The sequence below is a fragment of the Ziziphus jujuba genome, chromosome 4 (assembly GCF_031755915.1).
Source record: "Ziziphus jujuba cultivar Dongzao chromosome 4, ASM3175591v1".
NCBI classification, from domain to species: domain Eukaryota; kingdom Viridiplantae; phylum Streptophyta; class Magnoliopsida; order Rosales; family Rhamnaceae; genus Ziziphus; species Ziziphus jujuba.
This window is the reverse complement of record NC_083382.1, coordinates 33,779,558-33,807,094: the sequence shown is the minus strand read 5'-3', so window position 1 is coordinate 33,807,094 and position 27,537 is coordinate 33,779,558. Positions and strand designations below refer to the sequence as shown.

General features: G+C 35.4%; 5 protein-coding genes across 11 annotated transcripts; 3 read left to right on the top strand and 2 right to left on the bottom strand.

Moving 5' to 3' along the window:
- The first annotated feature begins 1,875 nt into the window (after window positions 1-1,875).
- Window positions 1,876-9,862, top strand: LOC107419366 (kinesin-like protein KIN-14T). Of its 6 annotated transcripts, none has more exons than XM_025074028.3 (12): window positions 1,876-2,460; window positions 3,498-3,793; window positions 3,910-3,993; window positions 4,554-4,721; window positions 4,874-4,980; window positions 5,200-5,378; window positions 6,183-6,344; window positions 6,437-6,652; window positions 6,784-6,821; window positions 7,265-7,392; window positions 7,776-9,195; window positions 9,357-9,862. In XM_025074028.3, exons 2-12 carry the CDS (start codon window positions 3,589-3,591, stop codon window positions 9,470-9,472), a joined length of 2,823 nt encoding a protein of 940 aa, XP_024929796.2. In that variant the 5' UTR covers window positions 1,876-2,460; window positions 3,498-3,588; the 3' UTR covers window positions 9,473-9,862. The 6 variants fall into 6 exon arrangements, with proteins under 6 accessions (XP_024929796.2, XP_024929793.2, XP_015883614.2 ...); XM_025074025.3 differs by having other exon boundaries at window positions 1,876-2,537; XM_016028128.4 differs by having other exon boundaries at window positions 1,876-2,926.
- On the bottom strand, window positions 4,028-12,149 carry LOC107419364 (pentatricopeptide repeat-containing protein At5g56310). Of its 2 annotated transcripts, XM_060816864.1 has the most exons (4): window positions 10,111-12,149; window positions 7,598-7,811; window positions 6,424-6,620; window positions 4,028-4,344 (listed from the first exon to the last, which is right to left on the bottom strand). In XM_060816864.1, exon 1 carries the CDS (start codon window positions 12,038-12,040, stop codon window positions 10,424-10,426), a length of 1,617 nt encoding a protein of 538 aa, XP_060672847.1. In that variant the 5' UTR covers window positions 12,041-12,149; the 3' UTR covers window positions 4,028-4,344; window positions 6,424-6,620; window positions 7,598-7,811; window positions 10,111-10,423. The 2 variants fall into 2 exon arrangements, with proteins under 2 accessions (XP_060672847.1, XP_024929798.1); XM_025074030.3 differs by lacking the exons at window positions 6,424-6,620; window positions 7,598-7,811.
- A 592-nt stretch (window positions 12,150-12,741) lies between these two features.
- LOC107419365 (transcription factor Pur-alpha 1) lies at window positions 12,742-17,028 on the top strand. Its single transcript, XM_016028127.4, has 4 exons — window positions 12,742-13,512; window positions 15,932-16,072; window positions 16,191-16,433; window positions 16,548-17,028. The coding sequence occupies exons 1-4, from the start codon at window positions 13,129-13,131 to the stop codon at window positions 16,698-16,700; spliced, it is 921 nt and encodes a 306-aa protein (XP_015883613.2). The 5' UTR covers window positions 12,742-13,128; the 3' UTR covers window positions 16,701-17,028.
- A 4,584-nt stretch (window positions 17,029-21,612) lies between these two features.
- On the top strand, window positions 21,613-23,991 carry LOC107419359 (gibberellic acid methyltransferase 2). Its single transcript, XM_025073304.3, has 5 exons — window positions 21,613-21,763; window positions 21,848-22,678; window positions 23,015-23,308; window positions 23,468-23,755; window positions 23,854-23,991. The coding sequence occupies exons 2-5, from the start codon at window positions 22,160-22,162 to the stop codon at window positions 23,941-23,943; spliced, it is 1,191 nt and encodes a 396-aa protein (XP_024929072.1). The 5' UTR covers window positions 21,613-21,763; window positions 21,848-22,159; the 3' UTR covers window positions 23,944-23,991.
- Window positions 23,992-24,139: 148 nt separating this feature from the next.
- On the bottom strand, window positions 24,140-26,514 carry LOC107419355 (L-ascorbate oxidase homolog). Its single transcript, XM_016028114.4, has 3 exons — window positions 26,088-26,514; window positions 24,763-25,869; window positions 24,140-24,615 (listed from the first exon to the last, which is right to left on the bottom strand). The coding sequence occupies exons 1-3, from the start codon at window positions 26,336-26,338 to the stop codon at window positions 24,315-24,317; spliced, it is 1,659 nt and encodes a 552-aa protein (XP_015883600.3). The 5' UTR covers window positions 26,339-26,514; the 3' UTR covers window positions 24,140-24,314.
- Between the last annotated feature and the right edge of the window lie 1,023 nt (window positions 26,515-27,537).

Sequence of the window (27,537 nt, the reverse complement as noted above, 5' to 3'; positions counted from 1 at the left end):
CATTAATTAATTTGACCATTTAGTATTTGACACATGATTATATTCCCATTTAATCATTCATCTATTTATATATAATATTTTTTACATGATGAAAATATGAATTACAAATTAATAATTCGTGGATATTCACATTTTATAAATATTATATGTTTTGGAAAAAAAATTGGATCGAATTAAATACAATCGAAAAACTTAAAAATTTAAAAATAAAAGAGAAAAAAAATAAATAAAAGTTTCTATTGATAATACTGAGTAAACTTTTAGAAAATCTCCTTTCGTAAGCCTATCTTTAAGCTTTCTTTGTCCCCTCACACAAGTGAAAATTTGCTTCTATTTATAAGTCAGGCATTCAATATGATGCCTTGATTACATGAGAATAAAGGAACTGCTTTTCTCATTATACGAGGATAAAGATCATAACCTGCTTACTATGTAGATGTGGAGGATATAGTTTTTCTGTTACGTGAAATAAGGGAGAGTATCTTTTTCATAGCATTTAACTTCCCTCAACCTCCTGTTATTAAGGAAATCAAGTACACAATGTACTTATGGTCTAATATTCCATTAACTCCTTGTGTTTGGTATACAATTCTCCAGTATTTGACTTGATCTTCAAAGTCATTCCATTTGGTATCGACTAGCTAGTCACCTTATTAAGACTAGTAGCTGATCATCTTGCAAGATGCCAACGGAAGTCATCTCATTTTGCTAAGATCATTAAGCCAATCATCTTGCTAAATGTCCAAGAAATCATGTTCCTCTCTTTTCATGTACTAAGATAATTTCACCATAATTTTTTATATATTTATAATTTTATTATAAAATACGATTATGATTTCAGTATCAAAAATATATCCGATCAATTATATATGATTCAACAATCATGATAAGTTATGCAATCCAATTACATATGATACAAATCAATACAAATTAGATATAACTATTGGATTAAATATAATTAACCGGTGTACTTGCATTTTATAGTAAAATCCAATATGCAATATGTGCATATTAGCTCTTCATGGTTAGTATAAAATATATACGAGAATTTATTAGGTTATTTATATAAAGTTGATAGAGAGTTGAGAGCGATGGGGTATGGTAGCTAATGCTAACTCTCACCTAATTGCGTTAATATTGGTTGTAAGGTATATGTAGGTTATATAGATTGCAGACAATTAGGGAAAGTCTTGCAGTTGCCGAGTCTGCACCTAAATCTAATTTGGTGATGTTTAGGTATTTGTAAGATCGTGTTTAACCTTTTTACCAAAAAAAAATAATAATAATAATGATTAATCTGGTGTATGTATATATATATATATATAGAATGAATATATTATATCATTGGCAGCAGTTTTGCAGCAGTAGAAATTAATAATATAATATTATAAGTATAAATAGAGTAGGAAGCTGTTCCTTTCCTGTAGGCTGCAGGCAATCCCAATTAATGACTCAAGCTTTATGATGCAGGTGGTCCCTTTTATTTAAACGTGCTACTGGAGTGGTGGGTCATATCTGTAACATCTTAACCAACAAATACAAAATATCATCCATCAGGTTCAGATTCAGATTTAGCTGCTCTTTCCTTCCTAATTCCTATTTACCTCTTGTGCTGCTCTACTGTGTCAAATTTTATATTCCAAATAAAACGCTATATAGCTAGCTGGTAGTGAATGATTCCTCCTATATATATATATATATATGTATGTATGTATGTATAATGCCCTTATTACCAGATTCTTCATCACCATGACACCTTCCTTAATTTTGTCAACAAATATATTAAACAACTCGGAACTGATAATGTAGACACAATTAATATAACTTGTCCCCCCAAAACAAATATTATTCCACAGTGAACAGGTCACATTCATTCTAATTTCTAAACTCCGAACTGGTCGGTTATTTGTTATTCATTACAAAAGCAAGTAAATATGATTTAAAAGTATTAATTTATTGTCTTCCCGGGTCATCATCATAAGTTGGAAGGGAATTTTCTTTGGTCCATTGATTGGTGAATATTTGGCGTAGTATGCAAACATACATAAGAGAGAGAGTATCATATGGGGACCAAAATGGAGAATGGTGGAATATGGTGGTCGGAGAGCTGTATTGGTAATACTGGCAATTGGCAATAATGGGAAAATGTCAAAACTCAATTTAAGTACCATCTGATCGATCCTTATTACTTGCGGTTGCTGGTGATAAATTGCTAATGCTATTATGGCCTACGGGTTGGTTGTTCTAATGGGGATGGATCCGATAATATATACATATTTCATATATACCTTCATGGGGCCCCTTACCAACCCCCAACACCAACAGCCACTCTCTCTCTCTCTCTCTCCCCCTCTCTCATGTCTGCTCTGCGGAGATAGCCAAGCTATTTTGTCAAGAAGCTAAAATCCAACAATCATGACCAGTATTGTGTAACATATGAAATGAATGTAGTTTCACCAGGTGCTTCACCTTGCTTTCACATGCACATGGGGCTTTTGCATTCCATCTCTGTTTTTTCCCTTTTACTGCTACTGCTGGTACGGCTACGTCTTCATAATTCATAATTCTTTCCTTCTACTAAGTTTTCCTCCTCACTTTCCCTCTCTCCCTCCTTCCCATCTCCTCTCTTTCTGTAACAATCCCTCCACCAATTCAACTCCTCCTTGTTCCAAGAGAAAATATATAAACAAATAAATATTCCCAGTTATATTATTCAACCCAGTTTATTTGAAATGGGAATTGGCTCGTTCAAAGGTTTTGACTGGATTATACATAAGCTGGGGCGCCCTGATTCCTTCAGTTGACCATGTCTTGGTCCACAATGGCTTCTTGCAAATGCATATTTTACTTTATCAACTTTCATGGTGTATCTTCTTCAAACCCCCAAAAATTTTCTTCTTCTGTAGGATCAGCTGTGATGTTAAAGGTCATATTCTGCTTGAGCTAGATTTTTTTTTTTTTTGTTTGGATTACACTTCTCTGAGGTAATGGTTTCAAGTCTCTGCTTTCCAAACTAATAATTCCATGTTTCAATGGATGCTTCAGTTTTCCAAACTAGAAATTCGATTATCAGTGAATACTAGCTGTTGTCCCTTTTTACTGAAATTTGCTTTTGCCTTTGCATATGGTTTCTCTGTATTAAAAATCCAAGTTAGATCATGTTTCTTCACACACAAGTGTGACCATTCACGACCTTCCTTAGCGATCGCACTTCACTTCTCTCTTTCTATGTTGCTTTCTATTTCCATCAATTTTATTCACAGAGAGAAAAATGGTCAATGAACTTGTTTGATTATTGAGAGACCAAGAAGAAAGAGAGAGAGAGAGAGAGAGAGATTTCAGATAATGTGCCGTCTCTCTGCTATTTAGAAATCATTCTTTTCCATTATGCATTTTGATAGTTTTAGCACAAAACAGCATTTCAAAATAATAATACTTGGTAATGTATTCCCCTGTTATAAATTGAATTCCTTGTACATTTTTTTATTTGTTTCCAGGAAACTGTGCAGTTGCAGATATAGACATTAAACAGGAATACAATTCTTACTACCACCTTCAAAATTTTAAAGAGCCTCGGAAGAAAATGCCATGGACCCCAGAAAATCTGTACACAAGCTTGATGAAACAATCCATTCCCTTTTAGGCCTGAAGTCACATCTCACATCTAGCTGGGTCAAATCTGTTTGTGATATCATAAAAAGCCTACCATATGAAATTTCACACTCTGAAACAATTAGAGATTCCTTAGAGAAAAAAGATGATGATATGAGCAGTCTCATCCCAAACATTGAAGGTAAATCCTAGGCTTTCTATATATTGTGTGCCTGTGAGTGTCAGCAGCTGCATGTCCATGTAAAAATGTTGACCACTCGTCACTGGCCTGTCACTTTTTCTGTTCCCTGTTAACAGATGAACTTGCTTTCTTGACTTCCCACATAAATCAACTCAACGCACAGAGAAGGCAGGTCCTAAATGACCTTCTGGACTTGAAAGGTTAGACATCTTCAACTAAAAACTATTAACTATCTGTGTTAAACTGAAAGTAAACATTGCACTTCAAGTGTTCTTACAAAAGAAGGTCCAAGTTTTCAGTCCAAAAAGGAAACCATACACAGACACCAGCAATAATGGCCTATTTTATTTGCTATATCGCCAAGTTCAAGGTGTCAGATGGATCAAGTATAGTCTCTAAAAACATGTGATATAATCGGCGTTTTTATTACCATCTAGAATTTATCTGTTTGATGTTCACTCTTGTAAACCCTCGCAAATGCTCCTCTTTCCACGAGTATGATTCCCTTCTTTTATTCAAGATAGCTTGTGCGCAAGCACACACAGTTGCGCCTGCATAAACACATATACCAATCAGATTATGTATTTGTAGGCTACATCTCCAGGTCCAGAGTTCAAATCTAGACATAGTTTTAATGAGTTTAATCTTGCCCAAATATATATATATATATATATATATACCATCAGATTATCAGATAAGTAATGGAATGAAGGCCATGATTAAAATGAAAATAATATGCTCACTAAAATTGGCTTTGCAGGAAACATTCGTGTATTTTGTCGCATCAGACCAATCACATCAGAGGAGAATTTTGGCCATTTTAGACCTCTTTCTGCTTTGGACTCAAGTAATGTTCTTCTCAAGCTCGCTGATAATAAGGGTAAAACCTACAGCTTTGACAAGGTTTTCGGTGCAGATTCGTCCCAAGGTGCTTGCAGTGCATTTAGTTTTTTGTTTGCAAGTCATTTCTTCTATTTTCTCATGGCTAATAAGTAACCAGCCACCTTGCATGTGCCAATAACTCATCCAGATTGTCCGACTCTGTGTTTTAACTGAGAATTTGGTAGTTGTAACTTTCAGATGAAGTCTTTTCAGAAGTTGAGCCAGTCATCAAATCGGCCCTGGATGGCTACAATGCATGCATTTTTGCATACGGACAGACTGGAACTGGAAAAACCTTCACCATGGTGAGGACCAATTGCCGCCATCATGGGTTTACCACACAATGCTCAATTTCCACGATATAGCAAAAAAAGAAAGTCATGTTTTAGGGAAAAATGACACACTAGATGACTGAATATATAGCAGCCAAAGACTGCATGTCCTGTATTGGCCGATCATGTTTCAGTTAAATAAGTAGAAAGAATCTTTCTGACTCTACTCCTTTTTTGGCATAAATTTCATAGGAAGGTACTCTTAATTTCCCAGGAGTCGTGCCACGTGCAATTGAAGCACTTTTTAAGCAAGCAGTCAATAGCAACCATGCGTTTCTCTTCAGTTTCAGTATGCTTGAGATTTACTTAGGAAATCTCAAGGACTTGCTTGTCCCTCATCCAGTGAAAGCAATGGATTCTATGCCGCCATGGTGAGTATGCAGTTATAATCCAAAACAACACCTATCCTTTTGAGGATAGAGGTGCATTCACAAGTTAAAAAACTTGCAAATGTCCACACCATGGAAAAGCTATGCAGTTATATGCATATAAATAAACAGATGCATATGCATATATATTTTTGTATATTTGTTACAACACTCTTGACAATTTTGGAGTTTTCCATTGCTATAATCTATTTTGATCAGTTATACATTTTTCCACCACACTGTATTAGATGTTTGGAATTGATCCGGACTCATAAGCCCCATAATTCACCTTCTGTATGCATTAAATTGAAGTGCAGAGAATCTTAAAAGATTGTACTCTAATGTTCTCACACAAGCAACTTTCATATGATGCATCCTTGTTTATAATATACAATCAAGACATTTTTGGTTCTAAAATTCTTAAGAATTCCCCAATTATTAATTGTTTAGTGTCAGTAGTGCTGGTATTATCATGGGCTTGCCAATAAAATAGTTGATCGAGTTAATCATCTAACCTCTTTTCTTCACCTTATAAAGATGACTGGAAGTTGAAGAGGCTTCAGAAGCATGTCAAAAAGTTAAGTTCACCCCCAATGTTTATGTTGTTTGACTTACATAAGCAAGTTGTGAATACCACTTTCTATGTTTCGAAAGAAAAAAAGTACATGTACTAGTTAACTTATCATAAGCCATATGTAACAACAAAGAGGAGCCAATACAAGTGATTGTTATTGTACATTACATTGGCATAATTAAGGCCTAGATACTAGTTTGAGATCATTGAAAATTTCTGTTTTACCTGAGCAGCCTTTCAATTCGAACAGACTTAAGGGGTGAGGTTGAAATCGACAACCTTGTGGCTATTCAAGTGAATGACTTCAATCAAGCTATGAAGCTATATAGATTAGGATGCCGATTCAGATCAACCGCTTCTACAAATTCTAACACTAAATCAAGCAGATCACACTGGTACTTTCACCAACTTTGTTATATGTAATGTAGGAAAACTTAGAAAGCAAACGAAATAACTTAGGATTGCTTGTTCTACCTTTTTTCTACAGCTTGATTCGTTTGTCAATCACATGTTATGATGCTCCAGAGAGGCGTAGAGAAACAAATAAAGTTTGGTTAATCGACCTTGGGGGAAGTGAGCGTGTGCTTAAGACAAAGGCATGGGGTAGAAGACTTGATGAAGGAAAAGCCATCAACTTGTCGCTTTCAGCTCTTGGAGATGTCATCAATGCCCTTCAAAAGAAAAATGGCCATGTACCTTACAGGTAACTCCCAACATTCTTCAATCATCATAAAAAGAAAATAACAAACAACAAAGAAATTTTTTAACTTATTGGGCTCTTTGAGTCTTAGAAAGTATGCACTGACTAACAACTTTTTTTGCATCCGGTTATAGGAACAGCAAGTTGACACAGGTTCTTAAAGATTCCCTTGGTAATCATATTTCTTCCCTCAATCACATTATCTATTTTTGTTCAATGAAACACTTGGTAACAACAACAGTCCAACTTAATGTGTATATATATATATATATATATACACACACAGGGTACATATGGGGATGACATGTTGTTAATTTAATGGTGTATGCCACCAAGTATTTGACTTTACAGAAAATTAAATTAATTAATTGGAGAAATTAAGAAAGTAACTTTATTTATATTTATTTCTTTTAGCATAAAGAGCAATTTATAACTTAAAAACAGTTCCCATATGCTTCAAAGTTAAGAGTATTATAATAATTCATAACATTGAAAAGATGTTGTGCTAATTTGTTCCTTCTAGAAGGTATCTGTTTGTTAATTGTTAGCACCAAAAATAAAAGGGTATCTTATTCTATACTCTTCACTTGATTCTGCATATTTTTTTATCTTCAGGAGAGGATTCAAAGTCTCTGATGCTAGTTCATGTCAGTCCTAAAGAAGAAGATCTGTGTGAGACAATATGTTCTTTAAATTTCGCAACAAGGGTGAGAAGCATTCATCTGGGAATGCTTGATTCTGCTGTAAGTGAAAATAAATTATGTTACTTCTATAAACTCATACGTAACTTAGTAAACTTATTGAAACATAATAGCTAATTCAAATCTTTGTTCTGGCCAAAGACATATATGTCACAATAATTGACTTTTTGGTCATTTAAAACAAAAATTCATTTAAAACATTAGTGCAATTTATCCACTGATTATTTTGGTGTTGGATTGTACTTACTGAATGGATGAATAACAACATTCAGGAGTGGTCGAACACTTTACTTGGTTCCTGATGGTTTGCATTAGCCTACAAGTACTCTTATAACCTCATCTAAACTGATGCAGAAAGTTGCTTTGTCTTTTTCTAAATTTGATCCACGCTAACAATGGCCATTTGATTTAACCTCGGATATCAGGAAGAGAGAGAGCAGAAGGAAAATGCGATGATGAATCTGCAGCAAAAAATGAAAATGATTGAAGATGAGCGCCAAGATATTATGAATAATATCAAGAAGTTACATGTGGAACTAGAAAATTTGATGGGGACAGCCCCATCTTCAAATGAAGAACCAGATGCCTCCCATTCGTTTATTGAAATGAATCAATATAATGCTGAAAGAATGAGGAACAAAACTACAGATAACATAGCAGCCACCATATTGCAGGTGCCAAGATTTATGAGGCCAACTTTTTGCAGCAGAGGAAAATCTGGAATAAATCACCAACTTTTGGAAGACAAAGCCAAAACCACTGCAAGACGGAGAAGGCCACTGTCTCGTGCTGAGTCTGTGGGTTTCCCTGTAAAGTGCACTTCAGCATACAATTCAGATTGCAGTATTTCCAGAACTAGCTGTTTGATGGGTCTGAATGTGGAAAGTAGTGCAGATAATGGAACAGAATACACTCAAGATGAGTATGACATTAAAAAGATAGTATTCCCGGAACAAGAAACATCACCAGAGAGTTCAGTACATGGTTCCCTCGTTAACAATGAAGGGTGTGGAAATAGAAAGGTTAATAACTGTAGCTCTGCAAAATATTTGAAGGTTGACAATTGGCTTCGGTTACATAAGAAGGAACCTACCATCAGTGGTAGTTCTCATCAGAGTAAACGAGTTTTAGCAATTCCTGTCCCAGAGAAGAAACATACATGTAATGGACAGAAAAAAGACAAATTGCAAGATGCGAAAGAACATTATTATAAGAATGAAAGGGAAAATATTTCCAACCTTGAAAAACTGAAGGGTGTCAATATGAAGGGATCTGGAAGGTCTATACAAAGAATAACTAAAATCGATACAGCTCCAATTCTGGCGGATTTTGTGAATAAGGACTCAAGGTGTGATTTGATATGTGCATCAGATAAAACTGATGGAGACATAATAAAGCATGCAAAAGGTTCATTACATGGACAGTCAATGGAAGAAAGCAAAACTGATAGTCCCAATCAAGATAATAATCCCATCAACAAGTGTGTGGAAATGCAAGAAGCAAAGGATGAAAGAGAATGTTCAAATTATTTTTGGTCAAACAACAGTGAAAGGAGTCAACATTCTAAAAATGATGTTGATTATAGAATGTTGGATGCAAGAGAAGATTCTGGGTTGTCAATCTCAAAATCAGAACAAGAACCACACTCTCCACAAGTGCCTGCTGATATGGGTTTGAAAGAAGGTAAAAAAGAAGGCTTGGACAACTTAGATCAGAGCTCAGCAGTGGGATCAAAACCCAGCATACTCGAAATGAGATCCCAAAGAGGGTTATTTGCAGGCAAATCGAAACCAAAAGACCTGTTTACTACAATGGTGAAATCAAAAGATAATACCAAGAACTCAGGTAAGACTCAAAAGCTATTAAATAAAGGTGGTTTCTGATTCTATTCTCTCAAGCATAAATAACTTCAGACAGAATGAGTGGAAAATATAAAACTTAAAAAAAAAAAAAAAAAAAAATGGTTCATGATCTTACATTTCTATGTTGCTCTATTTTTTGGCCAGGAATTTACCACCTTTTTAAAGAGAAAATTCAGATCTTATGGGCCACTGCTCTTCTAGGAATGGGATTTCAAACTTTGGGACTCGAACATGATTTTTTCCATGGTTTAATGCTTTGAAGCAGTTCTTAATAATAACATAAGACCCGAAACGTCCTTGCACAATGGTCATGGTAACCAGGGAGGGGCTCAGAGTGAACACTTCGTAAACAATGTTGTAATTACTATTTCCAACATTCCACGTAGTAAACTTAACCATAAATAAGAAATTCTCCATTTATGGAAAAATGTGAAACAATACAGGCATATCAAGATGCTTTTCAAGAAACTATGAAGCTCTAACCAATGTGGCTGGGACTCTTTGACTGAAGGAGCAAATGGTTCCAACTTTTTGAATATGCCTATGGTTCTCTGAACAGCTACCTTGATGATGTAACTATCTATTAAATTACTTCTATTTACATCTGTAAGCAGTACGCTCAATTAGATTATAATATTAAACAATTTTGAGGATTAAAGCCTTTTTTGTACAGAAAAACCTTATTTAATTACTAGTCTGATGTTTATTCCTTGATTGTACATGGACAGCATGTACACTAGTTTGAAATGGATGTTTCTTTTTGTTAGGGATTTTAATCAGTGAAAAAAACGTATCGGAAAGGAAAACAAAAATGAAGTAAAACACAAAGGAATAATGTGTGCATATGAAAGTGTATCAGCAGCCCCAAAAAAGGGGAGAAAGTCTGGAAGATACATACTTCGTGAAAGAAATGCTATCACAAATATGCTGATGTAGCAAAGCTCCAGTCCTATCCAATATCATTCAAGTCCAGCAGCAAATTTTACAATTTGATAAACTGGCCGGCAACCATACAAGATTATCAAGAAGACCTTCACTTTGCTGACCTTCTCTTCTCTTCTCCATAAACAGTTTATCCAATCTTTTCAATATATGTACATTGTAATCTTTCTTTCAGCACAAGAGCAGAATTGAGTCACACGATGTCTTCTAGGTTACTCAAACTGATTTAATGGCAGATTCACAAAGATAAAACTAGCATCACTCCATGCTCACTCACCAAATTTGAGCAGCCCATTGCTTTCCTCCTGCAGATTGCCAGCCTGGTCCAATTGCTCATATATTGTAAGTAGGATATCATGTATTCTACAAAACTCAGAATGCGATTTATCTCCCGCAATGAATTGATGAACTGTGTCATTCACTTCAGTGAAACTCCAGCCTGACATCTTCTTCACACCCGTATCTCTCATCACCTTCCTTACCATCCCAGATTCAGTCCATCTACCTTGAGCAGCGTAAATATTAGACAAAAGTGCATAGTTTCCACTATTATGTGGCTCCAACTTAATCAGAAGCTGCAAAGCATGATCACCAAGGTTGGCATCACCGTGTATTTTAGAAGAAGCAAGAAGAGATCCCCATATGGCAGCATTTGCTTCAAATGGCATCCTCCTAACAAGTTCTAATGCTTCTCGAAGATAACCAGCCCGCCCCAGTAAATCGATCATGCAGCCATAGTGTTCAATCTTCGGCTGGATCCCATATGTAGAAGCCATGATGTTGAAGTACCAACTGCCCGTTTCAACCAACCCAGCATGACTACAAGCAGAAAGGATGGCCATGAAAGTAACGTCATTGGGCTTAACTAGAGCACTTTCCATGCGAGAGAACATTTGAATGGCTTCTCGTCCAAGGCCATGAAGAGCTAGGCCAGAAATCATCGTTGTCCAAGTTACAACATTTTTAACTTTCACAATTTCAAAAAGATCCAGGGCTTTCCTTATTTTGCCGGATTTTGCATACATGTCAATGAGCGCATTTTGAAGAGTAATCAGTCCAGAAAATCCACGTTTTTGAATATAGTTATGGAGCCAAACCCCAAAACGGAGGGCACCCAGATTGGCACAAGCAGAGAGTACGGCCAACAATGCGATTTCATCGGGCTCCACATTCGCAAGTTGCATTCTAACGAAGATGTGGATAGCCTCCTTCGGCCGTTTCATTTGGGCATACCCTGCAATCACGGCAGTCCAAGAAATCACATTCCTCTGCCTCAGAGGCATATGCTCGAACACATTCTGGGCGCTATCAGCATCGCCTGCCTTTGCATACCCAGCTACCATGGCGTTCCAGAGAGATACATCTCGAAATTTGACACCGTCGAAAAGCTTCCGAGCAGAAAAAACACAACCACAAGATGAATACATTCGGACGAGAGCAGCGACGACGTTGAGATGGGAGTGCAAACCAGTGGCAATAGTCTGGCAGTGAATCTGAGCGCCCAGAGGGAGGGAGGAAAGGCGAACAACAGCGTTGAGAACGAAAGGGAAAGAGTAGGAATCGGGACGCAAGCCGGCATGAGGAATTTGGTTGAAAAGAGAGATAGCATGTGAGGGAGTAGGGAGGAGCAGGCTGATCATGGTGTTATAGAGATATATGGTAGTTGTGGGCGTGTGTGAGTGAGATTTGCATTTGGATATAAATTTGAATTTGGAGACGAGCGCAACGATGGAAAAGGCGTAAGCGGAGAATCCGAGAGAAAAGCAGAGGTGGAGGAAGTGAGAGAGAAGAAGAGTGTCATGATGAAGTCCTCTGGGAACCATAAAGCCATGAGCTTGGTGGATGTGTTTCAGCCTCACCAACTTCCTCCTCATGCTCATCTCCATTGCTCATTGCTCATATTTATATATATATATATATACATATATGTAAATATGCTTGCCAGTTCCCCCAGATTCTATTTTTTTCACTCTTCAACCTCCAGCTGCAAGCGTATATATGGTTAGGAACGCGTTACCTTGGCATGTTAAATGTTAAATATATTAGTTTAATTAATGATTTAAAATTATTATCACATTATTAACTATTTAACTATCAATATAAAATAGATCTTGATAGATCTCAAAATTGTGTGTGTATATATATATATATATATATCTATATTTATATATATTTATATATTATATTGAAAAAAAGTCAAACTTACAGAGAGAGAGAGAGAGAGAGGATTTTGTTATAAAAACTATTTATTTTTAAATGCTTCATAAATTTTTTATACATTTATCTTATACAAATGGCTAAACGCATGTATAATTGAGCACGACAAGCATTTACGATGGTGTAAATAAATATGCTACAAACGAAAATCATAAATTATAGTTACATAAATAAATACAGTCAATCTTGTATAATAATAAATTAATAATAATGATTCAAAAGAAAAAATCTTGTATAATAAATTTTTACCGTAGAATTTTTTTTTTTTTTCAATTTTTTTTTATCTTTTTGACAGATAGTCCAACGCAACCTTCCTAACAAACAAAGTCAGTCGTCATAGTAGTGCTCTGGCAGGTTTAAAAAAAAAAAAGAAAAAAAGAAAAATTCCGAATAATAAGTTTGGTATTTTATTTCTACAATTATGAGATTGAGGTTTTCCCCAAAATTTCCTTCTTTTCGTATTCTTCATCTTCTCTTTCTCCTCCTCGTCCTCCTAGTTGGAGTGTCTCTCTCTGCTGCTAGACTAGTGGTGGCAGTCGTCCCAGGCCAGAACCCTAATTCCAACGCAAATTGGCGGTTCATTATCGGCTAGATCTGGGCTGAAGCCCATCGATTTGTGAGAGAAAAATCTGAATGCAATTGAAGAATTAATTGTTGTAGTAGGAGTTTAGTTGTATAGTTCTGTTTATTTTTTATAAACCGGGAGAGAGAGAGAGAGAGAGAGATAGCATATCTGTTGGGTGGGGGGTGGGGGAAGATGGAGGGTAGTTCCGGAGGAGGAGGAGGAGGAGGAGCAGCAGCAGCAGCAGCAGCAGCAGGAACAACGGCAGGAACAGGAGGAGGAGGAGGAGGAGGAGGGAATGATGTAGAACTGCTGTGTAAGACGCTGCAGGTGGAACACAAGCTGTTCTACTTCGATCTCAAGGAGAACCCCCGCGGGCGGTATCTGAAAATATCAGAGAAGACTTCGGCCACCAGGTCCACCATCATTGTCCCCTTCTCTGGCATCTCCTGGTTCCTTGATCTCTTCAATTACTACGTCAATTCCGACGACCAGGATGTCTTCAGCAAGGAATTGCAGCTCGACACCAAGGTCTTCTACTTTGACATTGGCGAGAACAGGAGAGGTCGCTTTCTTAAGGTCTATCGTTTCTATTTCCCTAACTCCTTCTCTTCATCGGTTTTATTCTCCCCATAGTAAACAAAATTATTTTTTTTGTTATTACCATACTTAGTCTACTACTACACTTGTGAGTGTATTGTTATATACTTGGTGGTTTTGCGTCGTTTTATCATTTGGTTAACAAATGAATCATCTTTGTTTCTTCCTGAATTTCAATTCATTTTACTTGCTCGAATTCTCAATTGCCTATATTAGCTGAATGGATTTGTTAGCTCTAGCCCCCAGCCGCAGCTTTGCACTTTGTCTCCCTTTCTTCTTTCTCTTCAATTTGGTATTGGAATTTTTTTCTTTTTTTTTTTTTTCTTTTTTTTTTTTTAAATTTTTTACGTACTAATATCATCTCATATATGCTTATATTTAGTTCTATTGCATTTATAAATATATGAATGGACAATGTCAATAATATATACATCCAAGAATTCTTTCCTCTCCCAAGGGAGATATTTAACTGGACCGGTAGCTAACCACCATAGGATTAGATCAATGGCTACTTTTTGCTCTCTCTCTTCCTGTAGCCAGTTAAGTCCCTTCCCTTTCTCATCACTCTTTGGCTCTCCATCTCCAGCAACTCAACTGAAGCCAAAAAAATTGAAAGAAAAGCTAAACTACTAAAACTGTAAATGCTAGCTAAAAACATCTAAAATCAAATTCTTTCTCTCAAATTAATTAGTCTATTTTGCAGTGAAGTCTATTTGTTTAACTTGGTCCATTCATAAAGAGAAAAGTGATAAAATGGATGCAGGGGAGAGGGAGACAGGAAGGGAGAAAAAGACAGGAAAAAACAGCAGTTAATCTAATCCTTTGGTCCATATGTAACTCCAAATGAAATTATACCAGTTAAGATTAATAGATGATGATGATAAAAAAAAATTCCCAAGCTATTAAAATCCTTTTTCTTAATTAATCATAAACTAAATAGTCATGAATAACTAATTTGTAACTTCATGTTCTGCTCAAAGGTTTTCTAGTTATTAACCTGCAAGTACACGCAACTACGCCTGTGAACTCGGATAGCCTTTCAGCATTCCTTTCATCTACCCTACTCTAAAGGGAATATCTGGGAAATTGAGGGCTTAATAGTTTACTTCTAAAAGTGTTCTTTAAAATTCATTGATTTTTCTCCTTATTTTCTTCCCGCTGGAGTTGCTTAAATAATAGTGGCAAGTTCTAACCAACCATAAGCTTGGTCTTCGCTTAGCAGTTCAATTAGGAAGTTTTTGTCTTCTTGCGATAGAAAAGGAAATGTAACTGGTAACTCGTACTTAAGCCCCTGAAGACTACAAGGCTCTCTTAATACAAAAATGTCTTCAGTCATCTTGAAATGACATTGGGTAGCTCAGTTAGTTCATTGTGTTCTCGTTCTAATGTCCATATGCATAATGGTGTTCTGATTTGTTAAATGCCTCTTCTCTTCTCTCTGTTTTGCTTGCTAAGAGCATCTCCAAGAAGCTCTTTAAAAGCCTACATTTATCTATTTTAAAGAGTGATATCCATTTTTTATAACTCCAACAAACTCTTTAAATTGAAAAGTTAAAATAAAGAGCGAGACTTGGCTCTCCAAATGTAGAGAGTCAAACGCACTCTCTATATAAAATTATCAATACATTTATTTACTACTCTACAATGCCCAATGCATAATTATAATTATACTTAACTTTATATATATATACATATATATATATATATTATTTTAATTTAATGTCAATAGAAAAAAGAGGAAAGCCAAAAAAGGTAAAAAATAAATAAAAAATAAAAAAGGTAAATCATAGTTATTTATTGGGAATTAAAAAAATAAAGAATGATGATAAAGAGTAGTATTGGAGTTGACTAAAAAATTTCACTCTTTATCATATAAGTTTCTCCAAGATGCTCTTCATCTTGAAGATTGTGCACTTCAAAATAAAAAGCACTATTGGATTTGCTTATGGGCATAGGCAGCTTCAATGTTATACACAACTAAGGCCCTGCCTTTAAATTATTTAGTTTTTACCATCTAAATAGGAAGGATAGTGCCGATATATTACTACTTATCTAACTGAAATGACTAGAAAACATACAAATCCCGTTAAAACTTACCTGTCAATCGAATTGAAAATTAATGTTATCTGAATAGAAAAGAGTCAAAGGATACTTTTATGTGTTTCAACTTCTTTCAGGCTAAAATGTCTTATCTATGGTTGGTTCCTTCGGGAGCGCATGGTTATGTTGTTGCTCCAACTAATTGTGATACTTTTATGGTTAAGCGTCCTTCATTACCTTGCTTATTGTTTTATTTGTTGTTGCATAAGTTGCTAGAATTTGAAAGAAGAGAAGGTATTTCTAACACCGGACTTCCTTCTTTTCCTCCAATGTTGCTCAAATAGATTTATACGTGCAGGTATCAGAAGCTTCTGTTAGTAGAAATCGCAGTACTATTATTGTGCCCGCAGGAAGCACGCGGGATGAAGGTTGGGCAGCATTTAGAAATATTTTGGCAGAGATAAATGAGGCATCAAGGCTTTTTATGCTACCTAATCAGGTGTCTTTTTATGCTTTAAACTCCTTTCTCGCTAGGTATAACTTGCTTATATAATTTTCTGAAAGAGGTGTCTCACATGTCCTTTTAAATTCACCTGGCTCTTGTCATGCCAAAACAGCCAAGTTCTGAACCTTCAGAACGTCTTGTTGGGCTTTCAGATGATGTAGGTGCTGGATTCATATCAGGTCACAGTAGTCAACCCACCACTACTTCTGAATTGAACATAGACAGATCCGTTGAATTGCCAGCTCAAGATGAAATTGGTAACATGGGGATTTCCAAAGTAATAAGAGCTGATCAAAAGAGATTCTTTTTTGATCTTGGTAGCAATAACAGGGGTCACTTTCTAAGGATATCTGAGGTATGTTGAAGAAATTTATTGAGAGTACAAGGAATATTTGTTTATTGCTTTTTATATGTTGTGCTTCTGATGCCTCAAATTCTAAAATATTTTGTATGTCTACTGAGATTGCAGGTTGCAGGATCTGATCGGTCATCCATCATTCTCCCACTCTCGGGGCTCAAGCAATTCCATGAAATAGTAGGTCATTTTGTGGAGATCACAAAAGATCGAATTGAAGGAATGACAGGTGCAAATGTTCGAACAGTGGAGCCTCCTCAGAGATGAATATCACCATGGGTTTGGATGAAAAAACAAATAATTGGAGTCTGTCAACGTTGCGTTAGAGCTAGAAGTGGGTGTTTGATTAGTGGTGGATTGTGCATTCAGTTGTTCTGTTATTTTTCTTATCTTTGTTCTCTCATTCAAGTCTGAAATAATCCGATTCCTGTCTGATCAGCCTAGAATTCGGAAATGATTGCCAAGCTTAAATTCAAGCGAAGAAATAATAGGAAAAAGCAACCAAATATTATTTGTAATTGCCAGTTTGATGATGTTGGCATCCATGTCACAAACATAATAATGATCATTTTCACATGTGCTTTTTTATTTGTTACCAGTGGTACACGATACATAGATTTGCATTTTAACCTCTTGGACTGGACTGCGTTGCAGGGCGTTTTGATTGAATTCTTATGGTTCGTGTATTCAATTCTGATCATGCTAAATCGTCATGTGGTAACTCACTGTTTTGAGGGCTATTCTACTCATTGCCCCAAGATGGTCAGAGAGTATTTCCAGAGCTACGACCTTGCTAAATTATACAGTGCATAAAATTTTGCAAATGGTATGAGCTTGCGTTCAAGATTTTTTCTGTAACTTCTGGCCTTTCCTTCATATTAGTCAACTATATATGAACTATATTGCTTCACTCATTTTTTGACCATTCACCCAAAACATAAAAAATGAAAAATAAAGTCTGCATGCATATATATTTTATTCAACATGATATTCGCTAAATTTATTTGTGAAATGTTTGATTTTAATTAAAAATGCTATATATTATAGCCCTTTAATTAATTTTGTAAGATTTTGAATATCGGTCCTCGAATTACAAGGCAAACGCAGACAAAACTATCGATAAAGGAATATATTAGAAGACAAAGGGCAGTCATGATAAGAATAAAACAGACAATGCATAAATTTCACTAGGTTTTCATTTGACATCAATTTAGGTGATTATGAGGTGATAGACATGACATGATTTATTTAATCTAAATTCTAATGAGATGCTTTAGATATATTAATATATGACAATCTGAGGATGCATAAATAGTTGCTTTTGTTTTGTCATCTTTTTCCTGAGTGGGGAGTCAACTGTCTGTGGCAAGGTTTTAGATTATTCTAGTTACATTAATGCAAGTGCGATAGTTGCTCTAGTTACATTAATGCATCGGCTTAATGAATCGGTATAGATATAGATATAGATATAGATCTAGTTGAAAGATGGGTATAGATATAGATATTGTTTAATGAATCGGCTTACTTTTGTTCAATCAAACAATCAACAAAATGGGAGACCTAAATGGAATGAGAAGTGGCGACATGCATTTTACATTGATGAATTTGAAGAGGAGAGAGAGAGAGAGAGAGAGAGAGAGAGAGAGAGAGAGCACTTAGTCCACGTCAAACTTTCCTCATCATTCAAATTGAAAAAGAAAGTTGGACAGGATTTTATTCCAAATGTTCCTTTCTCTCTTGCGGTCAGTGACACATAAAATAATAATTTTATTTGTTATTATCAAATATGCTCACCCTAGTTGGCTGTATAAGAGTAGGATGGAAAAATCTAAATAATATAAATTTATAACCTTTTTATTTTTATTTTTAATACGAAAAATCTAATAACAAAAATAAAACAATTAAATAAATTGTTATATTTAGAGAGTGTAGATTACGCTTTTTAAAAAAATGAAAAATTTATACATTTTTTAATCTAAATTTAATATTGTATCACATCATTATCATAGACCATAAAATAAGATGAGTAGCATATTAAATCAAATATACATATATATATATATATATATTGCTAGAATAAACATTTGTCATCCACCATACTATGAGCGCAAAATCTCAGATATGTTATCTAATAAAAATATCAGGCAATATATTGTCAAACATATAAAAACACTAGGTGTCCACATTATTATTAGGGATAGGCACCTGCTATTGTAAACCTACATATGCACACGCATATGTATATATATATATATATATATAAACAGCAAAAAGTAGCAACTAGGAAGAAGCTATATAATTATCAATGTTAAATACAATTAACCCTCTTAACTATCACATCTTTTGTATATTACCTTCTAAACTATAAAAGTGCCCTATTGTCTCCTAAATTATTGTTTTTCGTTATTTTAGTTTAATTAAGCTATTATAATAAATGAATTTTATAAAATTAACTATATACAACTAATGTAACTCTATTAAAAAACAAATTTATTATGTTTTATTTCATTTTTAACTAATGTTTATGATCTAATTTTACCAGATTTATTTGAAAAAAAAATTGAAGAATTACACTAAAGTGACTAAAAAAAAAATACAATAGTTCAGGAGGCAAAGATATTTTTTTAAGTTCAGAAGGTAAAGTACAAAAGATATAAAAGTTTAAGGGGAAAATGTATTTAATCCAAATTATTATTATAGATAGAAAGATATGTATATATATTTACATATAAATAGTGATGGTTAGAGCTAATAATTTTAGCATTAAATCTTTTCTTTATCAACAAATTTTGAATTGCTTCAATGATTTAAATTTGAAAATATTTTTATAGGCCAACAAGGCCCTTTAGAAATTATTTTTTCTAATTAATATTTTAATATTTTATTAAATATATATCAGATCATTAATTAATTTTTAAATCTTAGCTTGAAGTTATTAATAAAATAAAATTTGATGTTAAATCTAGCACATGAACCTCATTAAGCTTGATTCTATACACACATATAGCGTGACTCTACATATATATATATATATATATACATATATGTAATTTTGATCATATTAGGATATGTAGATTTTAATAAAATTTGAATGTACCAATTATACCCAATCTCTTTGTGCCGAGCTCTTGTAGAAAGATTGGCTACTGGCAAATGCATCCCATTTTATTAATATTAATAAAATATCCTCTTGTCATAATTTATATATATATATATATAAAGATATAGTTTTTTTCTCTTATCAAAATAATATAAATTTGGAACTCTTCAAGACGAAGACGATACATATCTTAAAATCTATCAACTTAAAAATATGTGTTATTCTGGACAATAATGTCCCTATAAGAGAAAATTCTTATTTATATATATATAAGATTGAGGGCGGGGACCTCTCAATGTACTTAAGAGTAAAAGTGTAGCGAGAACTATAAGGAAAGGGATGGATGATGGAAGGAAAAGGATATTTAAAAGGAAAGGAAAAGAGGAGAGGAGGAAAGGGAAGCGTACATTCCAGCAATGCTGATGGCAACTACTCAGGGGGATTGTCTGTCTGTCTGAGTCTGACAGATACTCCCACTCCCAGTTGCAGTTGAATGAACAATAATTTGATGATGATTATGATATATATATATATATATATTATTAACAGCTAATTGTGATTGCAGAGCTCCTTTTTGCTATAGCCTATAGCTATAGCTCTAGCAGTAGCTATAGCTTCTCCTGTGATTGTTGTTTAATTTGGTTTTAGGTGACTTACTGAGAGTAGTATGTGTGTGTGTGTGTGTGGGGTAACATTCTCCATTTCTTCTCTCAATCTCATTACTGATCCTCCTGCGTTTCTACGCTGCAGTAGTAGTACTGCATATATTTATCTATAATTAACTAATCAATAATCGATGCTAGCTTCATGTTCCAAGTCAATAGGATTGATTTTGATGCTTCATACTGGTGGACCACCATAGCTAGCCTAGTTAATTTTTTATGATGTTTCCTCCCCCACTCACCACTCACTCAGATGATAGAATCAGATGATAGAATGTGACAACTCTTTACTTGTTGAAGGATTTAGGACCACTCTCTTACAGTGACAATCTCCATCTCATTCTCACTGGATGATCGATGTTGAATATTCATATACTATTGGACATTTTATGTTGAAAATCTAATAACATAACAAGCGTTAAAGAATTGTTATTTGTTCAATTAATATTTTAATATTACTTTGTCAATTAAGATAACATCATCAATATTTAGATATATGATTAGGTGTCCTCTTATTTGGAGACGTGTTCTCTTTGTGTACAAATATATACATTATATAATATAAATATATATCATCTCTAGCCGAACCCATATCATATATAAAAGTTTTCATGTCCACCCTTTTGAACAAGGACATGATCCCACTACTATTATAATCATTGTCCTTTATGTTTGAGTCATCTTCTATTTGTGGTTATTACGTACCACATGGCTATATATATATATATATACACGGTTTTGAAATGGTAAAAAATTTATTGAAAAAAATTATGAGAGACAATTATTTATATAGCTATCAAATTATAAAAATCATGTAAATCTAACAGTTATAGATATTGCAATTCACAATTTCTCTCTAAATCTCTTATTATATTATTTTTGTACATATATATACATATAGTTATTTTTTTTATTTGAAAAATTACATTCAATACAATATCACACAACATGTGAGAAGTTATACCGTCAATCAATATATTGTATCATATTGTTTTGAAAGATCCATGAAAAATTTCTCCCAAATGAAAGAAAAATTATATAATACATAATATCTATTATATATAACTAGTGTTATAATTCTAGTTAACTTCCCACACACTAAATAATAATCATATTTCATTCTGCAGATTATATATACATATAGATAATTTTACTGTGATGCATGTAGATCCACACCGTAATGTGAAATTGATATATATATATATATATATATTAAATTATCATTTACATCCGGTGCAAGTCGACACATATCATAGCAAACTAATATAGATAATACCATATACGACTTCTAAGTTCCAAGATTAATAATTATATGCCTATGGTATATGATGCAGATAACGTTATTAACACGAGCAAATGATCAAAGTCAAAGAGAATAAATTAGCTAGGGATGTACGTGGAGTGCGATTGATGATGGAAATTATATATTCATAGGGTAAAGGGTATTCTTTCAATTTATGGGTCCCATTCCCCCTCTCTTCGACCTGCAAATAGAGTTGGTTCCTAAGAATCTGTAATCATCGAATCAGACGCTCAGCAATTGGGACATAAGGCGGGCCACCAACAAAGTGAGAGAATTTCAAATAAAAAATGAATATATATTAAATATGATATCCTTATTCAATTATTAATAAAGTTACTGTCTGGTGCAGGGGCCAGCATGTTATGTGATGGACAATTCCGTTTTTGAGTTTGCAAAATTAGTATAAAAATAATGAAAAATATTGTTGCCAAAGGCAAAGCAGCAGTGCTACTATTAGGGCAGGAAAAGAAGAAATTAAAACACACGTACACTAATTGGAACTGTCCCGAGATTTAATTATATAGACATGTACAGTAGCCAGCCTTGGTGAGGGGGGACCTGATCAATATACCATAACCATCGTCGACATATATGCATCACAAAATTGGAATCTATTAATTATCTGTGCTAGATTGTGGGGGTTTAGCTAGGGCTGTGAAAAATGAGCAGCAAGGCGGATGTAGAGCACAGAGGAGGAGGGCTTCTGCAGAGAGTTTTATGTATGCAAGGCGGAGATGATGATGTTAGTTATGCCAAGAACTCGGAAGCTCCGGCATCGGCCATCAGCTTATGTAAGCCCCTACTGTCAGCGGCCATCCAATCTATGAAAATATTCCAGCGGAAGCAGGTGGATGTTATTAGGATAGCTGACTTGGGGTGTGCAACTGGGTATAACACCTTGGCCACAGTTGACATGATAGTCGACAACTTGAGGCAGAAATATCTCAATTATGAAGACGGCCAGCTTCAGCAGCTTGGTGTTTATCATGAGCCTGAATTTGAGGCCTTCTTCTCTGATCTGCCTTCCAACGACTTCAATTCTCTATTCCGAATGTTTTCTTATTCCAACACAAGGCCTTATTATGCTGCCGGTGTCCCTGGATCCTTCTATCGTCGACTCTTTCCCAAACGAAAGCTTCATGTTGCCGTAAGTTTAAGCGCCCTTCATTGGCTCTCCCAGGTACCTTACGGTCCTTACCTATATATGTGTGTGTGTGTGTGTGTGTGTGTGTGTGTGTATCTACCTAATTAAATAACCTATAACTAATATATTCTCTTCTCTTCTCTGCTGCCATATTAATAAATATTTCACTATTCCATTGGTCGGTATACTTATTGTCTTTTCTTTTGCATGCTAGCTAATTTGCTGCTGCCAGCTAGCTTTCCTTACCTTATATGTGGAAGTATATGCATATACATATATATATATATATATATATATGAAAATGAAATTGATCATTATATGAATATGAATAAATATTTAAAAATTAATAAATTAATATTGAAAATGAATCAGATACCAGATGCAGTGTTGGACAGAAGGTCAGCAGCTTGGAACAAAGGAAGGGCGTGGATCGACGGTGCAAAGAAGGAGGTGGTGGAAGCATACGCAAAGCAATCGGAGGAGGATTTGGAGGACTTCTTACGATGCAGGAAAGAAGAGATTGTGGAGGGAGGAATGCTGTTTATGCTGATGGGAGGAAGGCCCGGATCTCAGGGTCCGGAGAATCAGTTGGGGGATGCAGATTCAAGAGCCAAGCACCCTTTTACCATTTCCATGGATCAGGCTTGGCAAGACCTAATAGACGAGGTACTTTAATTTTTACTTTTATTATTTTATTTTATTGTTGTAATTAATAACTATTTGTTAATTATCAGGTGCTGCGAATGTTTTGTTTACTAACAAACAAACTAACTAACAAACTTTGATTGATGTATATAATTAATTAATTAATCATGTACGTATCAGGGTCTGATAGACGAAGAGATGAGAGACGGGTTTAACATTCCGGCATACATGAGAAGCAGAGAGGAGGTAGAGAGGGCAATAAGCAGATGCGGTGGGTTTGAGATACAGAGAATGGAGTACACAAGAATAATGGAGTATTCAGAGGAGAAGCAAAAGGAGTGGCTCAGGGATCCCGCCTCCTATGGTAGAGCCAAAGCCAACCTGGTCCGTGCCACTCTCAGGCCCATAGCCGAGGCCTACCTGGGTCCCTATCTTTCTGACCAACTCTTCAACCGCTTTCAGATCCGGGTTTCATCTGATATTTCCCTTCTTACTAAAACTTGTTTCTACGGTGTTATTATAGTCTGTGCAATTCGAAAATGACACTAGCTATATCTTATCTGCAGGGGCTCTTTCCTAAAGCTACTACTTACCACAAACAAAACCGAATTAATTCACACGAAAAGACAATATCATTAATCCTATTCCCAGCTTAATATGTAATTGGATTGATGCAGAATTCAGTCATCCATCCATTAATATCAGTTAACTTTGTATCTTTTTTTATTGAAGAACAAGACATGGACAGGAACAGGGACAGGGGTGTTAATTAAGCATAACTATATATGATTATCATATATATATATATATATATATACATGTAGATATAGATTTAGATATAGAAAAAAGATAGAAATAAGAATTAAACAATTAATTGGTAGTTTGGAAAGGGTTGATACAGGAGAGAGATAGATGGAGGAACCATTCCTATGCACGTATGTTCAGCTTAAAGTTTAAAGCTTATAGGAAGGTTAATATATATATATATATATATATATATGTATGTATATATATATAAAATATTGGATTAGATGGTGTATGGTGGGGGCTTAGGCAAATCCTTGACAATCCCGCACACCAAGTCATCGTCTGGCATGTTGTACTCATCCCTTAGTGAGCGTTCAGGAGATAGAACGCTCACATACATTTGTTGTCCCAGATAGCGATTCTGTGTCAGTTCCGACCGCAAGTTCCACATTCCTGCATTGTCAAATGTCAACAATATGGCCGCCCACGATTTCGGGAACACCTGAATGGTGTGCCTGCTTACTGCGTCTAGAAGATTGTAGTTCCTTCTGCATTTTGGTCTCCATCTTCCAGCCTCCATGCTGTACATATATATATATATATATAATTAATATTGTTGTTATTATTAGCTAACCCAATTAATTAATTCTTATATTAATTAATTCCCACAAACAATTTAATTCATTAATTAAAAAAAAAAAAAAAAAAAAAAAAAACACTAAACTTACCCAACCGCGAAAAAGGAGTATCCATCCAAATGCCACGACTGCAGGCTCTTCTCGTGGTTCTCGAACACGATCTCCACAAAGTTACGGAACGTCTGATTCAATACATTAGGAGCCACCACCGTGGTGACTAGCTTTTTAGGTGGTGATGCAGGCATGGTGTCGTATTTGAAAACCTTGTTGGCAACTCCGTAGTATTCAGCCAGCTTCAATGGAGTGGCAGGATCGGTGTGGGACACGCCGTTGATGGCATACCGAAGCTTCCCGCCCACCCTGCTTGCGGAGTTGACGAGTTTAATGGTGCGGGTAATGTTGATCTGGCCATAGTGGTAGGTTCCCTGAGGATTGGGCCTGGCAGCGCTGGCCGTGAGGTTCCAACGGAAGGTGCGGAACTGGTTGAGAGACCAGGCCCAACCCACGGGGGCGTCGGGGATGAGCGGTGAGGCTGAGGCTCCCTTCTTGGGCGCATTGGCGTAGCTGACAATGGCTTTGGCGGTGAGCAGGGTCTTGGTGAAGCGGGTGGAGGCCACCATGTAGTATTTCTTGGGATCCTTGTCGGCCGTGACGAGCACCGAGTAGCATTGGCCGACGTGAACATCGAGAGAATCGTAGGTGTTCTGGATGGTGTGGGAGCCCTCCATCTCAACGAGCTTCAAGGTGTGGTTTTGGATCCTGAAGTTGAGGGATGTCTGGAGGCCCACGTTGCAGATCCTGTATTTGTAGGTCTTGCCAGGCTTCATGGTGAAAAGGGGTTTCTTATCGTTGTTGCCCTTGCCGTTGATGAGGACTCCATCAGGCCTGCCAAGTGCTCGGCCGCTGTCCAAGAACTTCCTAAGAGTGGAATGGCTCTTGGTGTGCCAGTCACCGATGAGGACAGTGTAGTCATCCTCGGGATCCGCGTAGGGGACAGGAATGAGCAGACGGCTGTTCACGCGGAGGCCGCCGAAGCCACCGGCTGCCCTGTGCATGGCGGTTGTTGGATAGTAGATGTAGCTGCCGATTTGGTCCTTCACTTGGAAACGGTACGTGAAGTTCTTCCCGGGGGGAATGGGGCAGTTGGTTCCAAGCACCCCATCTTGCCAGGGATTCTTTCGCTGCTGGATGCCGCTCCTGCAATATCATTATTATTTATTTGTTTGTTGGATATATATATATATATATATATATATAATTAAATTTAATATTAATAAAATATTGGCACAACTATATAATTTACAGCTACTACTACTACTACACAAACAAAAACAAAAACAACATCCCCATTATCATTATCATCATCATCATATGTATATATATATATATATATATATATGTATGTATGTACGTACCATGTCAAAAGGAATGGCTCGTCTAGATAGTTAAAGACATTGACGACAATGTTGTTGTTGGTTGTAGAGTTGATATTGGGTCCTGGAAATTGGCCATTGATGAGAATGGCTTGCTGAGGGACTCCCAGTGGAGAAATGGTGCCGTAGGTGACATTCCATGTGAAGTAGAGGTAAGGATCTTCACCTCGGACCGCCACCGTAAATGCCCCTATTACCACTGTGAGGCATACCATCAACATCACCCCTCCCATTTTCTTCGCCCCAATTCACTCCCCCCCGCCCTCTCTCCTCTATCAACCCTTTCCTCCCTCACAATTAATCACACCTAGCTAGCTCCACCTAATTGATTAGTTTCTATTTTTTTTTTTTTCAAAAAAAAAAAATTTAAAATATTTTTATTAGGAAGAAGAAACCTAGCTACCACCTAGTACCTAGTCTCTTCTTCTATATATCATCCCAAAGCACCCTCCCTCTTTTATACATGCTCTTCATCTTTTCTAAACCGTTCATTCTCTCCGCAATCCTCTTTCGTTTCTCCTTTCTTTCCTTGCTTTGCGCCTGCCCCCTAGTTTTCTCGCATGCAATAAAACTAATATATTACCTTAGTTCGTACGCAACAGATCAAGTAATAAGGTGCAACTTCCTTACATACATATAATTAATATTCTATATATGGGCTGGCAAATTAATTTGAACGGGTATTAACTTGTTGTATCTCTATTCTATATATTTACGGTTAGTTTATCTCTATGTGTATGAAAGTAAAAGTCATTCTATATGGGAAAAGTATATGTACGAGTTTATTGCCTTCGCAATGAAGGTGCCACAAATGGCATGCGAAAGTATGTATATGTGTATATATATATATATATATATATATAGTTCTTATATGGAATAAAAAAATATATCCTGTCACTATTGATGACCATCGTAGTGGAATTAAATAATTTATATATGCTGTATTTAAATAGATTTATTTTTCTATATTAGATTATTGTTACATAAAGTTAAAACATAATTAAATGTATCTCATTAATATTTGTCATCACCAATAGTAACAACAAATGTTAGAGCCTTGGTAGAGTTTTTGCAGCCCCAGTACTGCCGCCAAGAGGGGAAAAAAATATTATATGAATTTGGCCAAAAATTCATAGTTACTGCATTAATTAAAATATCAAAATAGCAAAGAGAATTTTGAAAGTGCTTTTTATTATGTATAACTAAACATTCCATCACTTTTTTAATGAAATACTTTTAACAAAAATACTACAAAATATAAAAACTACAGAAAATAGGTGCTAAAAAAAAAAACAAAACAAAAAAGCATTCCAAACACACTAATACTAAGATGAGAAGAAATTCAAAAACAGATATTGAGGGTACAAAAGATGAATATATTTTATATAAGAATGAAGATGAAGAGTATGAAGAGCGATTGTATTATAAACTA

What these genes read in the sequence shown, in the direction of transcription:
- LOC107419365 (XM_016028127.4), top strand. Translation starts at nt 13,129, where the DNA reads ATGGAGGGTAGTTCCGGAGGAGGAGGAGGAGGAGGAGCAGCAGCAGCA. An exon ending in TTTTTATGCTACCTAATCAG is followed by an intron (nt 16,073 to 16,190) that starts GTGTCTTTTTAT and finishes ATGCCAAAACAG; the next exon opens with CCAAGTTCTGAACCTTCAGA. An exon ending in ACTTTCTAAGGATATCTGAG is followed by an intron (nt 16,434 to 16,547) that starts GTATGTTGAAGA and finishes CTGAGATTGCAG; the next exon opens with GTTGCAGGATCTGATCGGTC.
- LOC107419355 (XM_016028114.4), bottom strand. Translation starts at nt 26,338, where the DNA reads ATGGGAGGGGTGATGTTGATGGTATGCCTCACAGTGGTAATAGGGGCA. An exon ending in GAGCCATTCCTTTTGACATG is followed by an intron (nt 25,870 to 26,087) that starts GTACGTACATAC and finishes ATGATATTGCAG; the next exon opens with GAGCGGCATCCAGCAGCGAA. An exon ending in TACTCCTTTTTCGCGGTTGG is followed by an intron (nt 24,616 to 24,762) that starts GTAAGTTTAGTG and finishes ATATATGTACAG; the next exon opens with CATGGAGGCTGGAAGATGGA.
- LOC107419359 (XM_025073304.3), top strand. Translation starts at nt 22,160, where the DNA reads ATGAGCAGCAAGGCGGATGTAGAGCACAGAGGAGGAGGGCTTCTGCAG. An exon ending in CCCTTCATTGGCTCTCCCAG is followed by an intron (nt 22,679 to 23,014) that starts GTACCTTACGGT and finishes AAAATGAATCAG; the next exon opens with ATACCAGATGCAGTGTTGGA. An exon ending in GGCAAGACCTAATAGACGAG is followed by an intron (nt 23,309 to 23,467) that starts GTACTTTAATTT and finishes TGTACGTATCAG; the next exon opens with GGTCTGATAGACGAAGAGAT.
- LOC107419366 (XM_025074028.3), top strand. Translation starts at nt 3,589, where the DNA reads ATGGACCCCAGAAAATCTGTACACAAGCTTGATGAAACAATCCATTCC. An exon ending in AATGGCCATGTACCTTACAG is followed by an intron (nt 6,653 to 6,783) that starts GTAACTCCCAAC and finishes ATCCGGTTATAG; the next exon opens with GAACAGCAAGTTGACACAGG. An exon ending in TGGGAATGCTTGATTCTGCT is followed by an intron (nt 7,393 to 7,775) that starts GTAAGTGAAAAT and finishes CTCGGATATCAG; the next exon opens with GAAGAGAGAGAGCAGAAGGA.
- LOC107419364 (XM_060816864.1), bottom strand. Translation starts at nt 12,040, where the DNA reads ATGGAGATGAGCATGAGGAGGAAGTTGGTGAGGCTGAAACACATCCAC.